Raw genomic sequence first — 26,071 nt, 5'->3', positions numbered from 1 at the left:
TACATAAAATAAAATAAAGGTATTGTGTCTGCCTATAATTTAAAAAATATTTTTAAAAATATGAAAAAATGAGATCATGTCACTCAGTAGCCTTTGCTGACTTCTTTTTACATTGTAGTACCATATCCAGAGAAACGTGTAAGTAAGATGGTTCAAGCACTGAGGAAGACACTTAAAGCCTCTGCAATAATATCTTGATGTTTTTTCCATCCTTGCCTATGTGTGTGTTTATTCTTGGTATATCTCCTCTTTGGGGGGAAACAGCAGAGTTTGGAGGTTAGAATGCCAGTTTTGGAATCAAGTTGCCTTGATTTAAAAATATATCACTTGTTGGAATAGTTATTTAACTTTCTTGTGCTTCTTTTTTCACCTGTAAATTGAGAATAATAGTGCAGATTGTCTCTTAAAGATGTCATGAAGATTAAACAGATTAATAAATAAAATACTTCTAAAGGAACATAAATCTATTCAAAAAATGAGCTAAGTATCCATCTCAGAAGTTCAAAAAAAAAGCAAAATAAACAAAATATGTTGTGAGGTACCTCATATTCAAGTTCATGAAGGCGGAAAGAAGAATGGTGGTTGCCAGTGGCTGGAGTAGAGAGAGTAGGATGAGGAATTACTGTTTAATATGTATAGCGTTTCAGGGGTTTTTTGTTTGTTTGGGGTAGTGGTGGCTTTTTTTGGTACCAGGGATTGAATCCATCCAGAGACACTGCATCACAGAACCACATCCCAAGCTTTTTTTTTTTTTTTAAAGAGAGACAGAGTCTCTCTAAGTTGCCTTAGGGCCTCACTAAGTTGCTGGCTTTTAACTTGTAATCCTCCTACCTCAGCTTCCCAAGCACCTGGGAGTACAGGCATGTGCCACCATGCATGTTTTAGTTTTGCACAATAAAGAAAATTTTGGAAATATGGATGGTGGTGATAGTTGCACAACAATATGAATATACTTAATGTTATCAAATTGTACACTTAAAAAAGTTTAAGATACAGAGTTGGAGGTATAATTCAGTGATAGAGTATGTGCTATTAAGGTCTTTGGTTTGATCCCCAGCGTATACACATAAAAAGTTAATATATGAATTTTGCATGTATTTCCCTATAATATAAAAATTAGGAATAAGATAACGCAAAGCCAAACAAATATACAGTAAAAGGTTAACAAAGAAAACACTAGGTTTTTTCAAGAAAAATAATAAAACTGAAAAATTTCACATGAGATTCATCACCACAAGAAAGAAAGGGCATAAATACTATTAGTAATGTCAGAAGGAGGACATTATTACAGATGTTACGGGCCATAAGAAAAGGATACCTATGAATTTGAAAATTTAGGCAGTGGTTAAGTTCCTTTAAAGTATCTGAAGTAGATAAATTTGAACTGGGTATGGTGGCACATGCCTGTAATTCTAGCAACTAAGGAGACTGGGGAAGAAGGATTGTAAGTTCAAGGCCAGCTTGGACAACTTAGTGAGACCCTGACTCACATTTAAAACTAAAAAATAGAAAGGGCTGAGGATGCAGTTTAATGGTAGAGCAACCCTCAGTTTAATCCCCAGTGTCAAAAAGAAAGAAATATCCCTGACCTACATTCTTTACCAAATATTGAAGGAAAAGAATCATTCCAATATTAAGGCACAATTTTTTTCAATGAAAATGTTTCTCATCTCATCTTAATGATAGTTGTATAACTTTTGACACCAAAACCCAAGTAAGAAAAGATGAGAAAGAAAAAAATAGAATTATATTTATGAGCATAGATAGGAAAAAAAAACTGAGTCTAGTGTATCATAATTAGGATAAATCATCTTAACTATAATAGGGTTTATCCTGGGAATGGAAACGTGGTTTAGTTGAAAAATAAATTAATGCTTGAGAATTAAAAGAAAAATCTTGTGATGATTTCAAAAAATGTAGGAAAAATGAGTTAAATGTTCATTCCTTAATAAAAGGACTCAGTGATAGAAAGGGACTTCTGTCTAGTGGTGAGTTTCTTCCCAAAATAACAAACTTTAGCTGTCAAAACAAGGATGATGCCCAGTGCTTTGCAGTGAAGTTCTTAGCCAGGGCAATAAGGTAAGAAAAATAAATATATGGTACAAATGAAAGGATTAGAAAACACACAAACAAAATTGTGACTGATTTTAAAGATATGGCTGTATACATAGGAAACCCAAAAGAATCTACAGATGAACTAACTGGCATTAATTAGAGTTAGCAAGATTGGGGACTTCAATCAATACAGGATAATTCATTATCTTAATCATATTTAAGAAAACAAGAAAAATTAAAAACTTTTTTTGGGCGGGTGGGTAGCCAGGGATTAAACTCAAGGGGACTTGACCACTGAGCCCATCACCAGCCCTATTTTGTATTTTATTTAGAGATAGGGTCTCACTGAATTGCTTGGCACCTTGCCATTGCTGAAGCTGGCTTTGAACTCGTGATCCTCCTGTCTTAGCCTCCCTAGCCACTGGGATTATAGGCGTGTGCCACCACACCCAACAAACATTTCAACTAATCATTTTTACTGGTAAGAAAAATGAAATACAATATTTTGTTGTTATTGTTTTTTTTTTTTTTTTGGTTACCCAGGATTAATCCCAGAAGTGCTTTTCAACTGAGTTACATCACCAGTCCACAGTTTATTCTTATTATTTGTAGCACTTATGTTTTGTAAAGTTATCCTGTTCACTCAGTTAGTGCATGCTGAATCATTATTGCTCCTCAGGGAAATACAGGGTATACAGAGTTGGATTCCTGTGAGCACCTGATTACAACAGCTCTTCAACCAGTGAATATATAGTAAGCTTGTTTTGAGTATTTCTATTTAAATAACCTTATTTAATATATGTTGTTGATTAATTAACATTGAACTCACAGCCAGCAGCACTGTAACTAACTCCTGAATAACATTTTTGTAACACACACATTTGCTTCCTAAGGCATATCACAGGTTTCTTAAATTTAGGGATGGTAGATAGTAATCTGGCACTATTCTTTGGAGCTATTTCTAAACAATGAAATCATCAACATAATGCACAGAAAGTTCTAAGAAACAGGGCACTAAATAGACTGTAGAAAGGATATTTGCTCATAGCATGAGAACTAAAACAAGAAGGCAGGATATCACCTTGTTTGGCATCAACTGGATTGTGAAGAAAATTCTAAGATATAATTAAGAAACACACTGTCTGGGCACAGTGGTGCATATTTATAATCCCAGTGGCTCAGGAGGCTGAAGCAGGAGGATCATGAGTTCAAAGCCAGCCTCAGCAAAAGTGAGGCACTAAGCAACTCAGTGAGACCCTGTCTCTATATAAAATACAAAATATGGCTTGGGATGTGGCTCAGTGACTGAGTGCCCCCGAGTTTGATCCCTGGTACCCTCCCCCAAAAAAAAGATAAAAAAAAGAATAACAGATTAGAGTGTATACTCGTTTTAAAATAACTTAATGTCAAAGTATCAACAATTAATTGCAAGGGCTGGCGTTGTGTGGCTCAGTGGTCCATTGCCTCTGACCTCTGAGTTCAATTCCTGGTGCCAAAAAGAAAGAAAGAGAGAGGGAGGGAGGGAGGGAGAGAGAGAGAGAGAGAAAGAAACATTGTACCAAAATAAATATTTGTAAAGAGGAAAGATTGAGTTTTTGACAATACTGACTTGTAAATCTCACACAATCTTCAGTAAGATCTGAGGCTGTTTTTTTTTCCCCATCAATTCTACAAATTGACTGAATTTCAAATGAAAGTGTAGATGAACCACGTCTGTCTGTCCTATCTGCCCACCACCAATGAATGGTAAAAGAAAGATAAGAAATTTTTGAAGAAAAACAAGGTGGGAGGGTTTGCTCTACTAGATAACCAAAATTTATTAGAAAGCTAAAATAAATAGCTAGGTATAGTGGCACCTGCCTGTAATCCCAGTGACTCATGAGACTGAGAGGCAGGATCACAAGTTTAGGGCAACCTAGGCAACTTAGCAAGACCCTGTTCAGGGGCTAGAAATGTTGCTCAGTAGTAGAATGCACCTAGCCGTGTAATATTGGTCTAGGATAAACAAAGAAACTAGTGGAACATAATAGAAAGCCTACAACTAGACTAATGTATCTATGTATACTTGATTTTTGTAAGACACTGCAGGTGGTAGAAAATGAATGTTTTAATAAATAATGCTGATATTGACTTTTTTCATAAGTAAGGGAAATTAGATTCCATTTTTACCATACACAGATATTAATTCCATGTAATTAAATACCTGAATGTGGAAGAAGTATATTACAACTGCTGTAAGTAACATTTTAATGAAAAATAAGCATATTAAAAACAGTTGAGGGCTGGAGTTGTGGCTCAGTGGTGGAGCTCTCACCTAGCACGTGTGAGGCTCTGGGTTCGATCCTCAGCACCACATAAAAATAAATAAAACAAAGATATTGTGTCCAGCTAAAAAATAAATATTAAAGAAATGATAAGGACAGTATTGCAATCAGGAAATGCCGCAGTCCGGCTGCTGCAGCAAAATAACCGGGGGGTGACGAATAACTTGTGTACGTTGATACAGCAGGAGTGGGAGCCGTTTATTGCAGGACAGGAGCAGTATTTATACATTCCACAGAGCTTATCTAATTAGCATAAACTAGATACATCAGTCAACCAATAAGGAATCTCTAGACTTAATGGCTCGCTTTTGTTACTTCTCAAACCACTCCCTCTGGCATTTTGCCAGGCACCATCCAGACTTGTTTATGAACTCTAACATTCCCCTGGCTAAATGCCAGGTGTTATTTTGACTTGTTTACAGACTCTAACAAGGAAAGAAAAGTATCTTCTGTTTTTTATTTTTATGTGATGCTGAGGATCAAACCGGGTGCCTCACACATGCTAGGCAAATGCTCTGCCACTGAGTTGCAGCCCTAGCCCTATATATATCTTCTTGAAGACTATATAGGAGGATGTCTCTTGATTTGACCTCATAAGATTACTGAATTCAGTTACATTAACCCATTTCATCTTATTCCAGATGTGGAACATCTATATAAACTTAAATATAGCATGTAATATAATTATATTTATTTTTTAGTTTTATGTGGACACAGTGTATTTTATTTTTATGTGGTGTTGAGGATCCAACCCAGTGCCCCGCGCACGCCAGGCGAGTGCGCTACTGCTTGAGCCACATCCCCAGCCCTATAATTATATTTATATAATAATAATACAGTAATTATAATACTATTAGTAATATATGTAAGCTCTAGATTATTTCCAACCTATTTTAATGTACTTGTCGATTTAATTGAAATATTTGGATTGGGATGTAGCTCATTGGTGGAGTATGCTTGCCTAGTATGCAGGAGACCCTGGATGTAGTAATATAATTATATTTATATAATAATAATAATACAATAATTATAATACTATTAGTAATATATGTAAGCTCTAGATTATTTCCAACCTATTTTAATGCATTTGTCGATTTAATTGAAATATTTGGACTGGGATGTAGCTCATTGGTAGATTATGGTTGTCTAGTATGCAGGAGATCCTGGATTTAATCCCTAGTACTACCAGCCACACAAAAAAGACACTATTCAAAAGGTGAAAAGATAAGCCTCATAGCCTCAAATTAGGAGAAAATATTTACAGTGCAGTTAACAAAAGGTTCATATCCACAATACATAAAGAATTGCAAATAAAGAAGAAAGACAGTTTTATCTGGCATTTATGTTAGAAGTTAAAACTGGGAAATTGTTTGAATATATATTGATCATTTTTTCCCCTATTAATCACTTATTTTTTCCCCACCCTGCAATAATGGGAATTGAATCCAGGAGCATTCTACCATAAGTTATATGCCTAGTCCTTTTTATTTTTTATTTTAAGACAAGATCTTACTAAGTTGCCTAGGCTGGCCTTGAACTTACAGTCCTCCTGCCTCTGCCTCCAGAGTTGCTGGGACTATAGTCCAGCAACTGTTAATCACTTTTAGAACAATAAAAATAAAAAAACATTTTAATGAAAAATAAGCACATTAAAAACAATTGATAAGGACAGTAATATTACCTTCTTGCACACCCTTTAATATCTGACTTAATAGAAAATGCCTAAACTCTTTTATCTGCTTCTGCCTTCTTTTGGGATAGCACCTGTCAGCAAAAGAACTGCTGAAATACATCATTATATACTCTGTCAGTCAGATTCCAATCAGGAAAGAAAAATACACACTAGTAATTTAAACAGGGAAAATTTAACATAAAGAATTGTTAAATAGATTTAGGTGGTTAACTACTAAAACAAATAAAAGCTGTGATAGGATAATGTCCACAGAAAGCAACTACAATCTCTAGATCTAAGTAGTCCCTCCTCCAAGTGAGATCTAGACCTGAGGAAAGAGTGGATTATTGAAATAATGTCGGCTGTTGTAGTAGCAAAGAAACAGGCTGGAGAGCATTCCTCACTGAACTGCATAAGCAGCCCTTGCTACCTGGACTGCTGTGTGTGGATTCATGTGAGAACCAAACACCAAAAGGAGAATCCTTTCTGCTTTTTCTAACCTTTAAATGTCATTCCAGTGTTGGGTTTGTAGCTCAGTGCTTGCCTAGCACATGTGAGGCCCTGGGTTTGATCTTTATCACCATATAAAAATAAACAAATTAAAGGTATTATGTCCACCTACAACTAAAAAAATATTTTTAAAAAATACCAACATGAATATCTCTCAGGGCAAAAATTTTAAAGTTCATCAATACCAACATTAGCAAAATTATGACGCAATGGAAACTCTCATATACTGATGTCAATGAGAATTGATTGATACAAAAACCTTTTATTTTTCCTAGTACTGGGGATTGAACTGGCAGTTTATCCCACGGAGCTAAATCACCGTACCTTTTTTTTTTTCCCTCCCCCCAGGGTCCTTGCTTTTTCTTTTTAATAATTATTTATTTTTATGCTAAAGATTAAACCCAGTGCCTCACACATGCTAGACAAGCACTCTGCCACTGTGCTACAGCCCCAGCCCCCATTTCTTCTTCTTCTTTTTTAATTTATTTATTCTAATTTGTTATACATGACAGCAGGAAACATTTCAATTCATGGTAACATATGGAGCACAATTTTTCATTTCTCTGATTGTGCACAGGTAGAGTCACACCATTTGTTTCTTCATAAACGTACCTAGGTTAATGATATCCGTCTCATTCCACTATCTTTCTACCCCCCACCATACCTTCTTTTTTGAGACTGTTTTACTAAATTGCTGGGAATGGCCACCATGTCCCACTGGTACTACTCCCCTCCCCACCCTTTGGTCCCACTCAGCCACATCCCCAACTCTTTTTTTATTTTGAAACAGGGTCTTACCAGGTTTACAGCCTCCCAAGCTAGTAGGATTACAGGTGGTGTGCCATCACGCCCAGCTGGTGCAACCTTTTTAAAAACAGTTTGTTATTTTTACCCTGTGATCTAGTGATTTTCATTCTCAAGCTAAATGTTTATGCCCATAAACAGGTGCAGCAAGATCAATAGAAGAGAATTGATCAATTTACAGTGACATTGTTAATGTTCATGAGAATAAAAATTAGAAACAAGATATTTTCCTGCAATAAAGTGGTTAAATTATGGCATATTGGAATACCAGATAGCAAACAAAATAGATACATTTCAGTTATTTGCAATATCATAGATAATTCAAACAAAAAGTTAAGAACCAATTATTGCAATTTGGGACCACAGAAAGTCTATAAGGGCACTAATCACCTCCCAAAGGCTCTACCTGCTGAATACTACCTATCACCTTGGGGTAACATGAAGGGCTGGGATTGTGGCTCAGTAGTAGAGTGCTTACCTAGTACATGTAAGGCACTGGGTTCAATTTTCAGCAGCACCTAAAAATAAATAAATTGGCCAAGCATGGTGGCACCCACCAGCAGCTCAGGAGACTGAGACAGGAGGGTTTCAAGTTCAAAGCCAGCTTTAGCAAAAGCGAGATGCTAAGCAACTCTTTGAGACTGTGTCTTAGAGAAATAGGGCTGGGGATGTAGCTCAGTAGTCAAGGGCCCCTAAGTTCAATCCCCAGTACCAAAAAAAAAGGAAGAAAGGAAAAAAAAAAGAATTTTAGTGGAACACAAACATTCAGAACATAATAACTTTGTAGTAATTAAAGCAGTGTGGTGTAGAATGGTGAAATAGACTTAAATAACAAAACCTAGAGCACAGAAGTGGACCTATATGTTTGTGGTCACCTTTGCCAATTGTAGAAGTTGTATTTAAATCACTGGGGGAAAGATGAACTCTTTTTTTTAAGACATTGATGGACCTTCATTTTATTCATTATTTATATGTGGTGCTGAGAATTGAACCCAGTGCCTCACACATGCTAGGCAAGTGCTCTACCACTGAACCACAGCCACAGCCCCTAGAAAATGAACTCTTAATAAGAGATTCTGGGATATGATACTTATGATACTTTCTCTTAGAAAAAATAAAATGTTTTCCTATTACACACACACACACACACACACACAAATGAATTACCTTGATATGAAAAACAAAATCTTAGCATGTTTGAAGTTGTAGCTGGCTGTGTGGCAGAATTTGTGCTTAGCATTCATGAGACCCTTGGTTTGATCCCCAGCACCACCAAAGAAAAAACTTTGAAGAAAGTATGAATGTTTTTATGATTATAGGGGATGAAAGACCCTTACAACATGGAAAACACACACAAAAATCCCAGCTACTGAGGAGGTTGAGGAAGGAAGATTGCAAGTTTGAAGCCAGCCTGGGCAACTTAGTGAGACCCTGTCTTAAAATAATATAATCAGAGCTGGGGATATAGAGTAGAGTGCTTGCCTCACATGCACAAGGTCCTGGGTTCAATCTCCAGCACCACACACACAAAAAAAGACTAGGGATGTTGCTCAGTAGTAGAGTGCTTTCCTAGCATGCACAAGGAGGCCCTGGGTTCAACCCCCAGAACTGTTGCGGTGGGGGGAGGGGGGACTTAAAGAACAGCAAGATTAAACTTCCAGCCAGGTACAGTGGTGCACAGGATCACAAGTTCAAGACTAGCCTCAGCAACTTATCAAGGCCCTAAGCAACTGTCTGAAGATAAAATATGAAACCCTGTCTCAAAAAATGAAAGGGGCAAAGAACATTCTGCTGTCATGTGTAACTGATTGGAAGGAAGTAAGGAAGGAGGGAGGGAGGGAGGAAATGAAAGGGCTGGGGATATGTCTCAGTGGTTAAGTGCCCCTGGGTTTAACCCCTGGAATAAAAATAAAAGAAGATTAAACTTGCATTGCAGAGACACTGTAAAACTAAAAACCAAGTTATACACTAAGGAATTTTTGTGTCATAGATGAATAAGTGAATTTTAGAAGATACAGAGCAGCAAGTTTTTGAGTTTTCAAAGTGAGATAAGATCTGTTTTCATCTAGTATTTCTAAGCCTTGAGGTTTTTTTGTTTTTGTTTTAAGGTATTGACTGCCTCCCCTATAAATTGACCTATTTAGTCTTCCTCTCGGGTATTTAGCAAATATTTACTAAGAACCTATAAGTTGGGTTGGGTATATACTTGTCCAACCCATCTTGGGTTGGGTATATACTTACTTAGGTGTATATTTACCTATGCAGGTCCCTGGGTTCAAGCCCCAGTAATGCAAAGAAAAAAAAAAAGAATCTGTAAGAAATAGCACATTAAAGCTGGAAGTGGTAACACATACCTATAATTCCAGCGGTTTGGGAGGCTGAGGCAGAGGATTGAAAGTTCATAGCCAGCCCCAGCAACTTGGCAAGTCCTGAGCAATTTAGCAAGACCCTATCTCTAAATAAAAATATAGAAAAGAGCTGGGGATTGTGGCTCAGTGGTTAAACACCCCTGGGTTCAGTCCCTAGTACCAAAAAAAGAAAAGAAAGAAAACAGAAATAGTACATTATTCTGATAATGTCCTGGTGATAAGATATTGATAAAGGAGTACTCCCCTAAGTGAAGCATGTGATTATGCTGTTTAGTTGTATTTTAACTGTGACACCTGGGTACTTCCACTTGTATTCTTCTGAACTTTATACTATGAAATAATTTGCTAGACCTTGCTGTTTTAAAGTGGTGGAGATAAGTCTTGTAAGAAAGCATCTTTTGAATATCATAACAATTCTGCAAGGTCAACTAATTTTTTTGTTATTGTTACAAATCAAGTAAGAAAAGTTTATAACTAAGTGTATGATATCTATGGTAATAATTGTAAATTGTAAATTCTATAGAAATTGAAATCATGATCAGTTGCAGATATCCTATATAGTCAGTGCTTTAGTATATAGGATAACAAAGTAAGGGAAACTGCTATTCTAGACTTTATTTTGTTTAGATTTTATTTTGGGAAAATTCCTAAAGGCAAGAGATGATTGAACCATAGGGTTTGAGAGCTCTGTGTTTCTTTAAATAAGGAAACCTAGCTAAGAATCCTGAAGCTCACAGAAATTACGTACTAAGTAAGTTTATAAATGCAGAAATCTAACCCCAAAACACTACTTACAATCTCATTCCCTATAAGACAAAGTGAGGTTTTAATCATTTGCTCTGGATGCCATCAGAATGTTTGGGGGTTTATTTATTTCGAGGAACTGGGGATTAAACCCAAAGCCTTATGTGTGTGCTAGGCAAGTGCTCTACTACTGAGCTACATTTCCAGTCCTTTTTATTTTCAAATTTTGAGACAGGGTCTCACTCAGTTATCTAGTGAGAGACTTGATATTTGCAATTCTCCTGCATCAGCCTCCCCAGTAACTGGGATTTTAAAGTAGCTGGGATTGTAGGCCTGTGCTACCACACTCAGCCAGAGTGTATTTCTAAAGAATATTAATGAATTAAGCAAATCTAAGTTAGCAGGTGGAGAATTTAAGAAATGTTAATTAGATTTTTAAGCCATTCTAACTATAGCAGTATTATCTTACTCAAATTACTTTAGGAGCTGTGCATGGTGGCTCATATAATATCAGCAGCTCAGAAGATTGAGGATCACAAATTTAAGGCCAGCCTGGGCAATGTAGAAGACCCTATCCCCCATACTGTGCAAAAGAAAAGAAAAAAAGAAACCTGAGACTGCATTTTTAAAAAATATTTATTTCTTTTAGTTGTACTCAATGCCTTTATTTTTATTTATATGTGGGGCTGAGGATCGAACCCAGGGCCTTGCACGCGCTAGGCGAGTGCTCTACCTCTGAGCCACAACCCCAGTCCCCCCCACACTGCATTTTTAACATTGAGTTATTATTAGTTACTATCCATCCTGTCACTCATGCTTTTTTTCTTCCGTAAGAGTATTTTTCTGTAAATTTTGCCCATATGGGTAGTAACAGATGATCAACAAAGAAGTTACTATGAAGGCAAGGTCTTTTCCTTGATTTTTAAAAATAGTATTTTAGTATTACCTAAAGTTCAAAAATTTCAGGCTTTTGTGATTATACAAGAAAAGAGGTAGCAGTTGCTACATAATTGACAAAATATTAGCTGACTCAGGAATGAAACAGAGTAGAATGGCCGAGTTGACATTAACACAGTATACTCATAACACAGTATACTCATATCAATAGTACCCTATGACCAAAGCAGTTAGAGGGGCTCTGGAGGAGGCTAGTGTAACTTTGTATCATTAGTTCTCCCTGTCATCCAGAAGGCCATAAAAAGTCCCATGGATTGAGATCAAACAAATAGGTACTCACAATCAAAGATCTCCAAACACAGGGAAATAAACCACCACCGTAAGTGAAAACCAACAGATTTTGACTCTGGCCTCCCATGAGTTGTTTATATTCCAAGTATTAAACAGACTATATAAAACACCTATATGCAAGGAATATTAAACTTAAAATTAGAATGAGAGGCCTGGCTGGGCTCGGTAGCACATGCTTATAATCCTTGGCTTGGGAGTCTGAGGCTTAGCAGAGACCCTACTTCAAAAAAATTATGAAAAGGAATGATGGGTTGGGTTTGTACCTCAGTGGTGAAGTGCTTGCCTAGCATGTGTGAGGCACTGGGTTCATTCCTCAGCACCACATAAAAATGAATATATAAGGTATTATGTCCATCTACAATTTAATAATATTTTTTAAAATAATAAATTAAACTAAGGTATTGATTCCATCTACAACTAAAAATATATATTTTTTTGTTTGTTTGTTTAAAAAGGGAAGGGGGTCCTGGGGGTTAGTGATGGAGCTCTTGCCAAAAAATTAATGGCCAGGCTCAGTAGTGCATGCCTGTAATCCCAGTGGCTCGGGAGGCTGAGACCGGAGGATCAAAAGTTCAAAGCCAGCTTAGCAACAGCAAGGCTCTAAGCAGTCAGATGTGGTTCAGTGGTCGAATACCCTTGAATTCAGCCTCTGATACCAAAAAAAAAACTTACTGAAAAGGAACATCTGAGATACTTTACCATCAACAAAATTCTGAATCAGTTTTACTCTGGAAAGTAAGCAATGGGAAGAAGGGTCAGTCATACATACTGTCAGTAAAATATATGAGATACCTCAGAATAGCCTTAGAAGGAAATAGTGTGAGACCTAATAAATTTGTACTTGGGAATATTGAATAAAAATTAAAGCCAGGCGCAGTGGCACACACCTGTGATCGCAGCAGCTTGAGAGGCTGAGGCAGGGGGATCACAAGTTGAAAGCCAGCCATCCTCAACAACTTAGCAAGGCTTTCAGAAACTCAGTGAGACCCTGTCTGTAAATTACTAAAAAGGGCTGGGGATGTGGCTGGGTGGTTCAGCACCCCTAGGTTCAGTACCTTGAACCAAAAAAATGCATAAATCTTAATGGAATATGGCATAGTGATTGAAAATGCTAGTGCAGGGGCACACCCCTATAATCCAATCCACTATGGGGAATGACGCAGGAGATGGCAAGTGCAAGGCCAGCCTGGGCAACTTCGTGAGACACTGTCTCATAAAGCGAAATGGACTGGGATATGTAGCTCAGGAGTAGAGCACCCCTAGACACAAGCCCCTCTATCCCCGACCCTAAAAAAGAGAAAGAAAATCTTTACAAAGAGTTGATGGGAACATTGGGAAATGATTCTAAAGCGAAAAGAATAGAATGCAATTTGTGTGTTGTGTATGTTTTATAATTGGTTGCAAATATCAACATTCATAGGATAAAATGATGAAAGACAGGTAGTGTTGAAACTATTATCCTATAAATTTCCATTTGGTGAAAGCGAGTGGAGTTTTTTCTTTACTTTCCCGTAATTTTGTCAGTGTTTTACTTGTGTGTATTTTATGAGAAAAAGTATCTCAGCATAAAAAAATATAAGGAAGAAATGAAAGTACAGTTTCCATTATAGTTAGTAAACCTCTATAAAATATGATTTTCTAGAATCTTTTTTTTTTTAGAGAATTTTTTTAATATTTATTTTTTAGTTATCGGCGGACACAACATCTTTGTTTGTATGTGGTGCTGAGGATCGAACCCGGGCCGCACTCATGCCAGGCGAGCGTGCTACCGCTTGAGCCACATCCCCAGCCCGATTTTCTAGAATCTTAATACAATTTTTTTTTTTTTATTCATTCTTAGGGGAAAAAAAGGAAATCCTTTGTGAACACATAGACTCTTATGTTGATATTAGGTTAGTTTATTATCTTTACTTTCATTTCTTTATGGTTTGATGAGTTCACTTAAGAAGTTCCCGTTTTGTCTTTTGACAGATCTGTTTTAGGGTGTTAGAAGGTTCTGTCTCAGATCTGTACAAAATTTCTTTTCCTATATCTGTCTTCTTTTGTCCTTATTTTGTCTTCTAGGATCATATCAGTCTGATTCATCTTTTTATTGAGCCTAAGGGCACTGTTTACCACTGAGCTACTACATCCCCAGTCCTTTTTATTTTAAGACAGTCTCATTAAGTTGCTGAGAGTCTTCTCTAAATTGCTGAGGCTGGCCTTAACTTGTGATCCTCCTGCCTCAGCCTTTGGAGTCCCTGGGATTGCAGAGGTGCACCACTACACCTGTCACTGATTCATTTCCTTGCTGTTCTTCACAAGCCTCTCAACATTGTTTTTTCTTATTCCGTCTATAGTTCACTTAAAACATAGTTTTGCTGAGCTTAGTAGCACATGTCTGTAATCCCAGCTACTCACGAAGCTGATGCAGTTTGAGGGCAACTGTGCAACTTAGTGAGACCTTGTCTCAAAGTAAAATAAACTAAAAAGGGATTGGAAAGTAGCATGTGCATAATCCTGGGTTAAGCCCCAGTGTGTGTGTCGGTGCAAGGGGATAATGACATAATTCTTTATTCTGGTAATTATGTCTCATTTTTTCTTTCACTACTTTGCTTTTAAAGTGGGATAACCAACCTGAACTGAGAGCTCATATGTGAGCCCAAACAATAACAATAACATCTCAACTCCCTCATTCTAGATAATGTATTCTTACAGTATCATTCCATAGTTTTTTAGACAACATATTGAAACAGGATTTATTAAAATTATTTAATTATTGCCTTTAAAGGGCAGTAGGGCTCTATGTGTACAATGAATTGAAGTGCATTCTGCTGTCATGTGTAACTAAGTATAACAAATTTTTTTTAAAATGGGGAAAATGTTAAAATAAAAGGCAATGGGGGAGGGCTGAGGTTGTGGCTCAGTGGTAGAGCACTCACCCAGTATGTGTGAGGCCCTGGGTTTAATCCTCAGCACCACATAAAAATAAATAAATAAAATAGAGGTATTGTATCCATCTACAATCCCCCCAAAAAAATTTTTTTAAAGGCAATGGGGAGTGGGGGGATACAGTGCACAGTATTGTTAAGTTTTGTCTTTTAGTGGCAGAATTATTTTGGATTTTGTTTTGTTTTTTGAACCAGGTTCTTATTAAATTTCATCTTGTTAGATTCAACCTATATTTTGGAATACCAGTTGTGTCATTTAGTGCATTGACTAGCATCTACTTCATATCCATCACAAAGTTTAGTATGTCATCCATAGCCTTCTCTTTGTCCTTGACAAAAGTGTTGAATAAAGTTTTTACGATTTCTTTAACCCTAAACACTAAGAAAAAAAATTATATTTTATGAAAACTTTTTATTCCAAATCAAATTGGTTCATCAATCTAATCATAAAAATACTCAGCATTTAGGGAAAAAATATTTAAAAATAAACATCAGGAAAAACTTGGAAAATAGTAATTTTGTTGATTTTTACACTTCTAGCTTTGAATGTGAGTCAATCTTTTTATAATCTCTTTTTCTTCAGGGATCCATCTGTCTCCAAGTCTGTAGAACGAATCTTTAAAATCTGGGAAGATAGAAATGTATACCCAGAAGAAATGATTGTGGCATTGAGAGAGGCTTTGAGTAAGTGTCTTTTCTCTCATAAAACAAAAATTGAGTCACTCTGTACAATTATATATCTATAGACCCAGTCTGGTTGTATAATAATTAAAAACAAAATTTTGAATCTGGTCCTGTTGTTTAAAATTAAGTATTTATAAAAATCTAGATCTGTTTGAATTTAAAATTTAAGTGGAATTGATTTGAGAGGCAGGGATTTGGATTTTGTTTTTATTGACTAAAAAAAAAATCAAACATAATAAGTGATGATAGTCATCTGATTATTTTCCTGCATTTGCTTTAATTGAATATTTCAAAAGTGTTCTTCATTGTTCAAATAAATAAATGCTACTGTGTTCTCTTACTATTGGAGAATTTTTGTACAGGGTTTAATTTCTTCCTAAGCTTTTTGGTAGTAAGTATATATTGGCAGTCTTCAGACTTTGTTTTGATTGAGGTTTGCAGTAAGTTATATACCTGTGTTTTGGGGTGTTTTTTGTTTGTTTTGTTTTTTTAGTAATTTTGTCCTTATGTATTTGATGCATGTAATTAAGTCATTGAATAGAAGTTGGGGGTAATCTGCTATCATGATCATTATTTGACTAGAAATTTGCTTTCAAAATACCATCGTCTAAGAAGCTGTTAAATTCTTCATTTGAATTTGTTAAATGATATTTTAAGCCTTCTGCCCTATTCTTTTCAGATCAGTAATATCTTATAGAAATTGTTTGATGGCTTCTTAGATATGGTGGGTGTTTTTATATATCTATATAGATATAGATATATAGACATAATTTTAATAAAAATTAAAGAAAGAAACAACACAGTCTCGGATTGCCTTTTTTCATACTACAACTTTGGCACTGAAGTGGACAGACAGAACAGCTTCCCATAATGCCAGATTGCAAAAACTGAAATGTTTTCCAGGTACCAGTTTCAAAACTCAGAAGCAGCTGAAAGAAAATCTGAACAAACAACCGAATAAGCAGTGGAAGAAATCACAAAGTAAGGAACAAAATCTCAACTAATATAAAATTACCTCCTCTTTTTGGAGCAGAAGAAAATGTAGACTATTTGACATCGTACCTGGCATAAACCATGGGCAAGCCTATGTTTTCCAGGCCGGGGAGGCTTCCAATGACTTACATTAAACAAGCTACCATGAAGTTACCTCTTTAAAAACCACTATTAAACAAAGAAAATGCAGAAAAAGGGTTTAATTGAGTGAAGATTCAAGAGTAGTTGGGGGATTGAAAGAAGAAAAACAAAACAAAACTTGATAGTGCTCAGGCTAATTCTCAGGTTCAAAGATATATGAAGTTAGAGGCAGCTGGCATTAAACCACAGAGCTGAAGAAGAGACTAGGCATTGAGAAGCATTTTTGTAGGAGCCATGAAATCCTTCAGATTTGGGGATACATTCTACCAATTAGACATGGGCCTCATATCCTGGCAAGAAGCTCATTCTCTAACTGGAGCTCCTGTTGTGTTTATCATGTTTACCCAGCATGAGATCAAGGGAGTGGAATACTGCATGTGATAGGCTTCTGTGGGAAAACTGAGGAATGTTGAGAGACTTGAAGGTATGGAGGGAACAAGGTAAAAGTGAGAATTGGGAGGTGAAACAAGACATTTGCAATGGTTTGCTCCATCAAGCATATGATATTCATCATGGTTAAGGGGAGTCCTCTGACATCTTCTTGGTCATAAGTTGCATGCTTAGAACAACAAGAGTCATCATTCCAGCCATAGTTCATCCACAGTGATAATGTACTGAGAACTGTCCTTGCCTGGTTTTGCTGTGAAGTGAGTTAACAGAAAATAAATCCAAAACTAAACATATGGGAATAGAGTTGATAATTGTAAGTAAATTTTTCAACCAGTGCTCAGGGTTAATTTTATGTCCTATTCCTAAACATCGTCATGTTGAGGTTTTGAGACTCTTACATTCTCAGTCAGTATAGAAAAAGCAGGTACTTCATGTATCTCCAAATCAGTGAGTCTAGGACTCCATGACTTCAGGGTCCAATTCGAGGTAAGTTGGTTAGGCCTATCTAAATAGTTTATTTTTATATTGACTATGTTTGGGAGTATTTAAATTTCATAGTTCATTATTTATTCTAAGAAGTATATTATGATTTAAATGTGCATGTTTGCCATATGTTCAAAGAGTACATCCTTAACTATACAGCTAAGATTTTTCCTGAGTTTAGTCAACTCCTTATATTCTTAATGACTTTTTGTTTAATTCCAACAGCATCCACGAATCCAAAAGCTGCTCTCAAGTCTAAGATAGTTGCTGAGTTTCGAGTAAGTTAAATGTTAACTTAAATATATTAACTAGAGCAAAACATTATTTATCCCTTTTAATATAGTTTAGTAAAATTTATTTTTACTAAATTTTATATTGGTTATGTTCTAAACATGCTTGAATCATTCTAATAAAATCCAGATTGGAATTAGATTGTCTAGAATATAACCTTCCAGACTGTGTGGTATCAACTAAGTTCTGTATTGAATTTATGCTAACAAGAAGGCTCATCAGTGAAATTCTGCTAAATTAGAATTTTTGTTGAGAAGACTATGTTTATGTAACTATAATTTAAAGAGAATGTGAGTAGCTGGGTGTGTTGGTACATGCCTGTTATTGCAGTGACTGAGGAGGCTGAGGCAAGAGGATCACAAATTCAAAGCCAGCCTCATCAATTTAGTGAGGCCCTAAGTAAGACCCCGTCTAAAAAATAATAATAAAATATAATAAAAAGGCTAGAGATGTAGCTCAGTGGTTTTGTACCCCTGATTCAATCCCAAGTACCAAAAAATAAAATTAAAAAAAAAAAAATTTAAGTGGACCTTTATCTGTTTCTTAAGACTGTATCCATAATTTAACTTTGAATAATTAAAGTAGGTAACTAAAATATAATTTTGACACGAGAAATATCTTTGATATCCCTGACTGTGAGAAAAAAAATGAAGGGAGAGGTAAAAGGAGAAACAATTGAATGATCTTATAAATGAAATATGACTCTGGTCTGTCTTCAGTCTCAGGCCCTCATTGAAGAACTGTTGCTATATAAGCGCTCAGAAGATCAGATAGAATTAAAGGAGAAACAGTTGTCAACTATGAGGGTGGATGTATGCAGCACAGAAACCCTCAAATGCTTAAAAGGTAATACTTATATTCTTTTAAACAAAATAATTCAGATTTTTTATTTCCTCATCTAGAGTTTTCAGGTAATTAAGACTGGTTTACCCCAGAGAACGTTAGGTCTTAAAAACAGTTGTGGTATCTCTGATTTTCCTAATAGTAACTTCATTCATATAAATTAAATTCTTATTCTCATTTTCTTGATGTATTGAATTTTATGTAAGCATTTGTATTTCATATGTGTGATTAATTGGTTTGGATGTGCCCTTTAATAAGTCACTGTAATGCCTTGTAAAATCTAGTTAGTTGGGGCCAGGGTTGTGGCTGAGTGGTGAGTGCTTACGTAGCACTTGTGAAACAAGTGCTGGTTTGATCCTCACTCATCACCTCATAGAAAAGTAAAGGTAATGTATTCATCTGCAACTAAAAAAAAAAATCTAGTCAGTTGGGCTGGGGGTGTAGTTCAGTGGCAGAGAGCTTGCCTGGTATGTGTGAGGCACTGGGTTTGATCTTTAGCACCACATAAAAATAAATAAAGGCATTCTGCCCATCTACAAGTTCTAGTGTCTAAAGCAGTCCTTATTACATAATAGGCATTTGATAAATCTCAATAGTGAGTAAATGACTACTAGCTATTCATTTTGGCACATATTTTTTTTCTGCACCACACTTTATTTATTTTTTTAAAAGTTAATTTATTTTGCATTACGGTTCTTAATACACCATTATACAATAATTTAATCTCATATCTGATTATATATAAGATATGTTGACACCAAATTCACATCTTCATACATGTATTATAAACATATAATGATGAGGGTCTCCTTTCATTATCCATGCTATTCCCCTTCTTCCTCCCTTTCCCTCCCACCCCTATCTAGAGGTAATCTTCCTCCCTTGCCCTCCCTCCCAACCCCATTTTGAGTCTCCCCCTTTAGAGAAGACATTCGGCATTTGTTTGTGGGGGGGGGGATTGGCTAACTTCACTTAGCATTATCTTCTCTAATGCTATCCATTTCCCTGCAAATGCCATGATCTTACTCTTTTTTATTGCTGAGTAATATTCCATTGTGTATAAATGCCACATTTTTTTTTTTAATCCATCATCCACTGAAGGACATCTAGGTTGGCTCCACAGTTTAGCTATTGTCTGCACCATACTTTAATTGAGTGTGATCTAATTTAGTTCTCACAACAACCCAGAAGCATTCTAAAAAATCTCAATTCATGAGAAATCTGAGGCTTCACTTCATAAGGAGATGAGTAGTTTGGTCAAGTTACACAGCTGATAAGAGGCAAAGCCCAACTTTATGTCCATTTCTAAAGCCAAGTCACTGGAAAAGAAGTATATATCAAATTACTAAGTATCTTTTTCAGAGAGAAAAGGATATTTAGTGTGGTATACAGAAAGATCCATTTACTTTTCTGAACGTTGATACAATGTAAGTGAACAGAATTGAGCTTCATTCTTACTCCTAAGTAGCAGTGTAGCATCAAATTTGTGAAGAAAAGAAGTACAACAAACTTTGTTTTAGTTGAACTTCCTTTTCTTTCTTTTTTTTTTTTAATTATTTTTTTTAGTTCTAAATGGACACAATCCCTTTATTTTTGTTTATTTATTGTTTTATGGGATGCTGAGGATTGAACCCAGTGCCTCACACGTGATAAGTGAGTGCTCTACCTCTGAGCCCCAGCCCCAGCTCATCTTTATCTTAATTATAGATACCTCCACTCTTCTTCACTTTAGCAGATCCACATGAATCTATTTTGTGATTTAAGATAAAACTAAGGTCTGGGGTTGTGTCTCAGTGGTTGAATGTTTGGCTGGCATGCATGAGGCTCTGGGTTCAATCCTTAGCACCACATAAAAACAAATAAAGTAAAAGTTCTGTGTCCATCTACAACTAAAGAAAAAATATTAAAAAAAAATATAAAACTAAGACTAAAAATATTATACACTGGGCTGGGGATATAGCTCAGTTGGTAGAGTGCTTGCCTCACTGGGTTCAATCCCCAGCACCACACACACACACACACACACACAGACACAGACACACACACACACATTATACACCAAGCAGAAAGAGGTTCACAGACTCACATGAATTGATTCACAGACAGGGACTATCCTCAAAAGAGTAAAATTTTTAGAAAATAAATACCTTCTCTATTATTTTAGATAAAACTGGGGGGAAGAAATTCTCCAAAGAATTTGAAGAGGCAAGCTCTAAGCTGGAAGAATTTGTGAATGGACTGGATAAGCAGGTGAAAAATGGGCCTTCACTAACAGAAGCACTGGAAAATGCTGGAATTTTCTATGAAGCACAGTATAAGGAAGTAAAAGTTGTGGCCAATGTAAGTAAAAATTACAGCTATTTTATATTGAGTGCTTACGGTATGCCAGAGACTGTTTACTCGTGGTATCTAACTTTAAGGATAAGTATTATTATCTCCACAGATGAACCAATTTACTTTTGAAGAATTAGTGACTTTGTACAAGATAATATAGGTAGTAAAAAGTGATGGCGACTAGAATTATACCTGGGTCCTTCTGATTGTAAAGCTCATACAAACCCTAACCATTATGCTGTACTAAAAGCCTAACGCTTTGGTATTTAAGGGATTATCCTGAAGAATCACCTGTAATTACTATTATAGGACATAAATTGGGATTAGAAACCAGTGTATGTACTGTTTATTTTTTTTTCTTTCAGATAACCTGAAAACATTCTGTTGCTAAATTTCATGTAAACTGACTTTTTTGCCCCCCCCCCCCATTAAAAGGCCTCTGAAAGAAGCAGTAAAGAAGCAGTGTTTTGCTCTTTTTTTTTTTTTTTAAGTTGTAATTACTCTGTATGGTTGTAAGAGTGTATGGTGTACTGGGTGTGGTAATGCACACCTGTAATCTCAAAGACTCTGGAAACAAAGAGGATCGAAAATTTGAAACCAGTCTGGGCAACTTGGCAAGACCCTGTCTCAAAAATAAATACATGCATACATTATAAAGGGCCAGAGATGTAGCTGAGTGCTAGAGTGTCCCTGGATTCAATTACAAATACCACAAAAGAAAGCACAGAAGGGAGAGGAAAGAAAAAGAAAGAAAAGACTGTTTTGTTGGCAGGACCTAAGCTCAGCTCTGTCACCTTGGCACTGGACAGCTGCTGAAGTCATATTGGGATCTCTGACTTCCAGCTGCTTCATGTGGGCACCTGTAATCCCAGCAACTGAAAGGACATGCAGGAAGATCACAAGTTCAAGGCCAGCCTCAGCAACTTGGAGAGGTCCTCAACAACTTAGTGAGACCTTGTCTCAAAATGAAAAGGACTGGGAATGTGGCCCACGGTTAAGCATGGGTTCAATCCCATGTACCGAAAAATAAAAGCCTGCATCCCTGTTCTTTTATCTGGGATAATTGTCTCTCTGCTGAGGAATATATTTAGGATTTCTTTGACTATAGATAAGATGGTAGTCCATTCTTTAAATTTGTTTATTTGGAGCATCTTTTTTCCACTGGCTGTGGAATTCTAGGGTAACAATTATTTTTGCACTTAAAACTTATGTTCTTTTGGCCAGGTGCAGTGGTACACGCTTTTAATCCTAGTGGCTTGGGAGACCAAGGCAGGAGGATCAAGAGTTCAAAACCAGCCTCAGCAAAAGCAAAGTGCCTAAGCAACTTAGTGAGACCCTGTCTCTAAATAAAATACAAAATAGGTCTAGTGATGTGTCTCAGTGGTCAACGGCCCTTGAGTTCAATCCATGATACCAAAAGTAAAAAAGCATGTTCTTTTGTCCTGCGTGTATCCACCATTTCAGTGAGAAATCAGTCTTATCGTAATTTCTTCTTTAAATATGTCTTTTTTTCTTCGGCTGCTATTAATACTTTATCTTTGGTTTTCATTAGTCATTCAGTGATGTGCCTAAGTGTGTTCTTTATATTTACCTGGCTTGGGATTTGCAGAACTTTCTAAATTAGTGGTTTCTGATAATATTGAAACTGTTTCAGACTACATGACTTAAACAAGATGAATTTATTGTCTCATTGTCTGATAGTTAAAAGTCCAAAATCAAGGTATCAGCAGAGTTGGTTCTTTCTGAGGACTTTTGAAGGAATGATCTATCGGAGAGACCTCTCTTTGGTTTGTAGATGGTTATCTTTTCTCCATCTCTCTTGATATCACCTTCCCTCTGTGTATACGCTATGTCCAGATACCAATCATATTAGATAGGGCCCATCCTAAAGACTTTATTTCGGTTGACAACTTGATTACCTTTATAAAAATTCTCTCTCTAGCCGGCTGGGGTAATGCACACCTGTAATCCCAGTGGCTTGGGAGGCTGAGACAGGAGAATAGCGAGTTCAAAGCCAGCTTCAGAATAGTGAGGTGCTAAGCAACTCAGTGAGACCCTGTCTTTAAATAAAATACAAAATAGGGCTGGGGATGTGGCTTAAGGGTTGAGTGCCCCTGAGTTTAATCTCTGGTACCAAAAAAAAAAAAAACCTCTCTGTAAATAGAGTCAAATTTTGAGGGGACCAGACTTCATCATGAGTTTGAGATAGGGGAGGGTAGAGAAAAATGACACAATTTAACCATAGTTATCTTTTTTTTTTTTTTTTCCCTTGAGTGTTTTTCTGTTTTAGCTGACACATAAAAATTGTCCATATTTATGGAGTATGATGTAATCACTACTTTGTAGTAAAAGCATTCAAATTCTTTGTTCTGCCAAATGCAGTAGTACCTACTTGTAATCCCAGATGTTTGGAAGAGTGAAGCAGAAGCAGAAGGATGGCATGTTTGAAGCCACCCTGTGTGACATAGCAAAGACTCCATCTCAAAATTAAGCTTAAAAAAATTTTTTTTTTCTTTTGGTACCTGGTATTGATCCCAGGGGCACTTAACCACTGAGCCACATCCCTAGCCCTTCTTTATATTTTATTTAGATAGAGGGTCTTGCTGAGTTGCTTAGGGCCTTACTAAGTTGCTGTGGCTGGCTTTGAACTAGCAATCCTCCTGCCTCAGTCTCTTGGCATGTGCCACTGTGCCCAGCTAAATTGACCAATCCTGTCCAGTATTAATAAATTTTATTTGTCATTTCTCTTTATTGTCCTTTGATCTAGAATAGTTCCTTAGTTTTTTTTCTTGACTTACATGACTTATGTTTGAAACTTATGTTTGAAGATTACAAATCAAATCTTTTGTGCATCTCCCCCAGTTTGAATATATGTGGTATTTATTTGTGATCAGATTGAAGTTATTTATGTTTAGAAGAAATATCACATATTCTTTCATTTTGTCAGTTGGCCCACAAGTTTGATATATCTTACTAACTATAATGTTCCCCTTGATATCTTGATTAATGTCACATCTTCCAGTCTTGTCCATTATGATGTTTTTTCTTGCTAATTGTTATGGGTTGAATTGTTTCTCCTGGAAAGTTATGTTGAAACCAGTATATGACCTTATTTGGAACCAGGGTCTTTGCAGATATGATCAAGTCAAGTATAACTGGTGCTTTTACTGTAAGAAGAGGAAAACTAGACAAAAAAAGAACATCATTGAGCTGAAAATGTGGTTCAGTGCCTGAGTGTTTGCCTGGCTTGTGGGAGATTCTGGGTTTGATTTTCCCAGTACCACAAATAAACAAGTAAATAAAATTTTTAAAGGAGAACATCATGAACATATGGCACATAACCTGTAATCTCAGCTCCTCAGGAGGCTAAGGCACTAGGATTACAAGTTTAAGGCCAGTATGGGCCACCTAGGAAGACTATGTCTCAAAATCCTTAGTACCACCATAGCTTTAAGGTATTGGCAATTAAAACAATCAGGAGATCAGTAGGATTTAAGTCAGATAATTGATATTAACATCAACAGTGGTAGATTATACCCTTAATACAATGTGATGGCAGTAGCACTTTATCTCTGTGTCTTTTTCTCCAAAAACCCTTAACCCCCATCTAATCATGAGAAAAATAGCCAATAAATCTCATTTGACAGTCTACAAAATATCTAAACAGTATTTTTAACACTGTTCGACTTCATCAAAAACAAGGGAAGTTCAACAAACTGTCACAAACAAGTATTCCAGGCTAAAGAATTCTTTAAGGGGCTGGGGCTGTGGCTCAGTGGCAGAGCGCATGCCTCACACATGTGAAGCACTGGGTTTGATCCTCAGCACCACATAAAAATAAGTAAATTATTATAATAAAGATTTTTTTTTTTTTTTTAAGAATTCTTTAGATTTCTAACTTAGGCAACTTTGTGGATGTTGATATTCACTTAAAAGATTAGAGCCAGGCTTACTGGCACACAACCAGAGTTTGGGAGGCTGAAGCAGGAAAATCAAAAGTTTGAGGCCAGCATCAGCAATGTAATGAGACCCTCTGTCAAAATAGAAAGGACCAGAGGTGTAGCTCAGTGGAAAAGCACCCCTGAGTTCAATCCCCAGTAGTGAGAGAGACAGAGAAAGAATTTAAAAGTATTTCATGCTTGACAGATTGTTATTTTCTTGTTTTGAGCCAGTGATGTTGTAATGATGAGTAAATCTGATCAGAGTTGGAATGGTAACTTCTTGGTCCTTTTCCCAGGGAAATAAACTCCTTTTTCTCTTTTAGGCATACAAAACCTTTGCTAACCGAGTAAACAATTTAAAGAAGAAATTGGATCAGTTGAAGTCAACCCTTCCTGATCCTGAAGAATCACCAGTCCCTTCCCCAAGTATGGATGCTCCCTCCCCAACTGGTTCGGAGTCCCCATTTCAGGGAATGGGAGGTGAGGAATCCCAGTCACCAACAATGGAGAGTGAGAAATCTGCTACACCTGAACCTGTGACTGATAATCGTGATGTGGAAGATATGGAACTCTCAGATGTAGAAGATGATGGGTCAAAAATCATTGGTATGTCCTTATGTAATTAATAGATAATTTATTCTGTGTTTTCCTTGCCCACTAATATTAATCAGTCAGTTATGGGTAGTTATTAAAACATAGCTTAGTACATATTAGAACACTAAGGTAATATTCATCTCTATATGGTATGCTACATGGGTTAAGAATCACTGCTGAAGATCAAGACTTCAGTATAGCAGCAGCTAGCTAAAATGTGACTGTTAAGCATTTGAAATATAGTTTGTGCAACTTGGGATGTTATATAATTAGAAAATATACACTGGATTCTCAACACTACCTCCTCAAATAAAAATATCATCACATTAATGATTTTTATTTTTATAACAATGAGATTAAAATGTTTAGGATATGTAAAGATAAATACACATTATCAAAATGTATCTATTTCTTTTTTTTTTTTTAACATGGCTGCTAGAAAGCTTAAACTTAAATATGTGTCTTGAATTATATGTCTCTTGGCCAGCACTGCTCTAGAGGAAGGGGCATTTATACCAGAATTCTTTCTTCTCTGTCACTTTTGACCATCCAGAATCCCAAAGCTGCAATTATCAAGAAGTAAAACTTTGCAGTTTCAAATTAGAGCCTAATTGCACCCTAGTACCAAAAAAAAAGAAGAAAAAAGAAAAGAAATTGCTTAGAAAATACAACAAAAATACGTATAGAGCTCTTGAGCTTTTGTCACTAAGAAATTCTCAGG

General features: G+C 36.3%; 1 protein-coding gene across 4 annotated transcripts in view; it reads left to right on the top strand.

Moving 5' to 3' along the window:
* The window catches only part of Rprd2 (regulation of nuclear pre-mRNA domain containing 2), an 89,809-nt gene that overhangs the window by 51,183 nt on the left and 12,555 nt on the right, over positions 1-26,071 (top strand). For 2 of the 4 annotated variants that reach the window (XM_046421631.2, XM_046421633.2), the window contains exons 3-8: positions 15,240-15,340; positions 16,244-16,321; positions 17,573-17,625; positions 18,358-18,484; positions 20,646-20,821; positions 25,080-25,362. In XM_046421631.2, the coding sequence (XP_046277587.1) occupies positions 15,240-15,340; positions 16,244-16,321; positions 17,573-17,625; positions 18,358-18,484; positions 20,646-20,821; positions 25,080-25,362 (818 nt within the window). The remainder of the gene's footprint in view (positions 1-15,239; positions 15,341-16,243; positions 16,322-17,572; positions 17,626-18,357; positions 18,485-20,645; positions 20,822-25,079; positions 25,363-26,071) is intronic. The other 2 variants (XM_046421632.2, XM_046421634.2) reach the window with 1 other exon arrangement.

Source organism: Marmota monax, unplaced genomic scaffold, assembly GCF_021218885.2.
Source record: "Marmota monax isolate L192 unplaced genomic scaffold, Marmota_monax_Labrador192_F-V1.1 WCK01_AAM20220418_F8-fsc00108, whole genome shotgun sequence".
In the NCBI taxonomy this organism is placed as follows: Eukaryota; Metazoa; Chordata; class Mammalia; order Rodentia; family Sciuridae; genus Marmota; species Marmota monax.
This window is presented reverse-complemented; position numbering and strand designations above follow the sequence as displayed.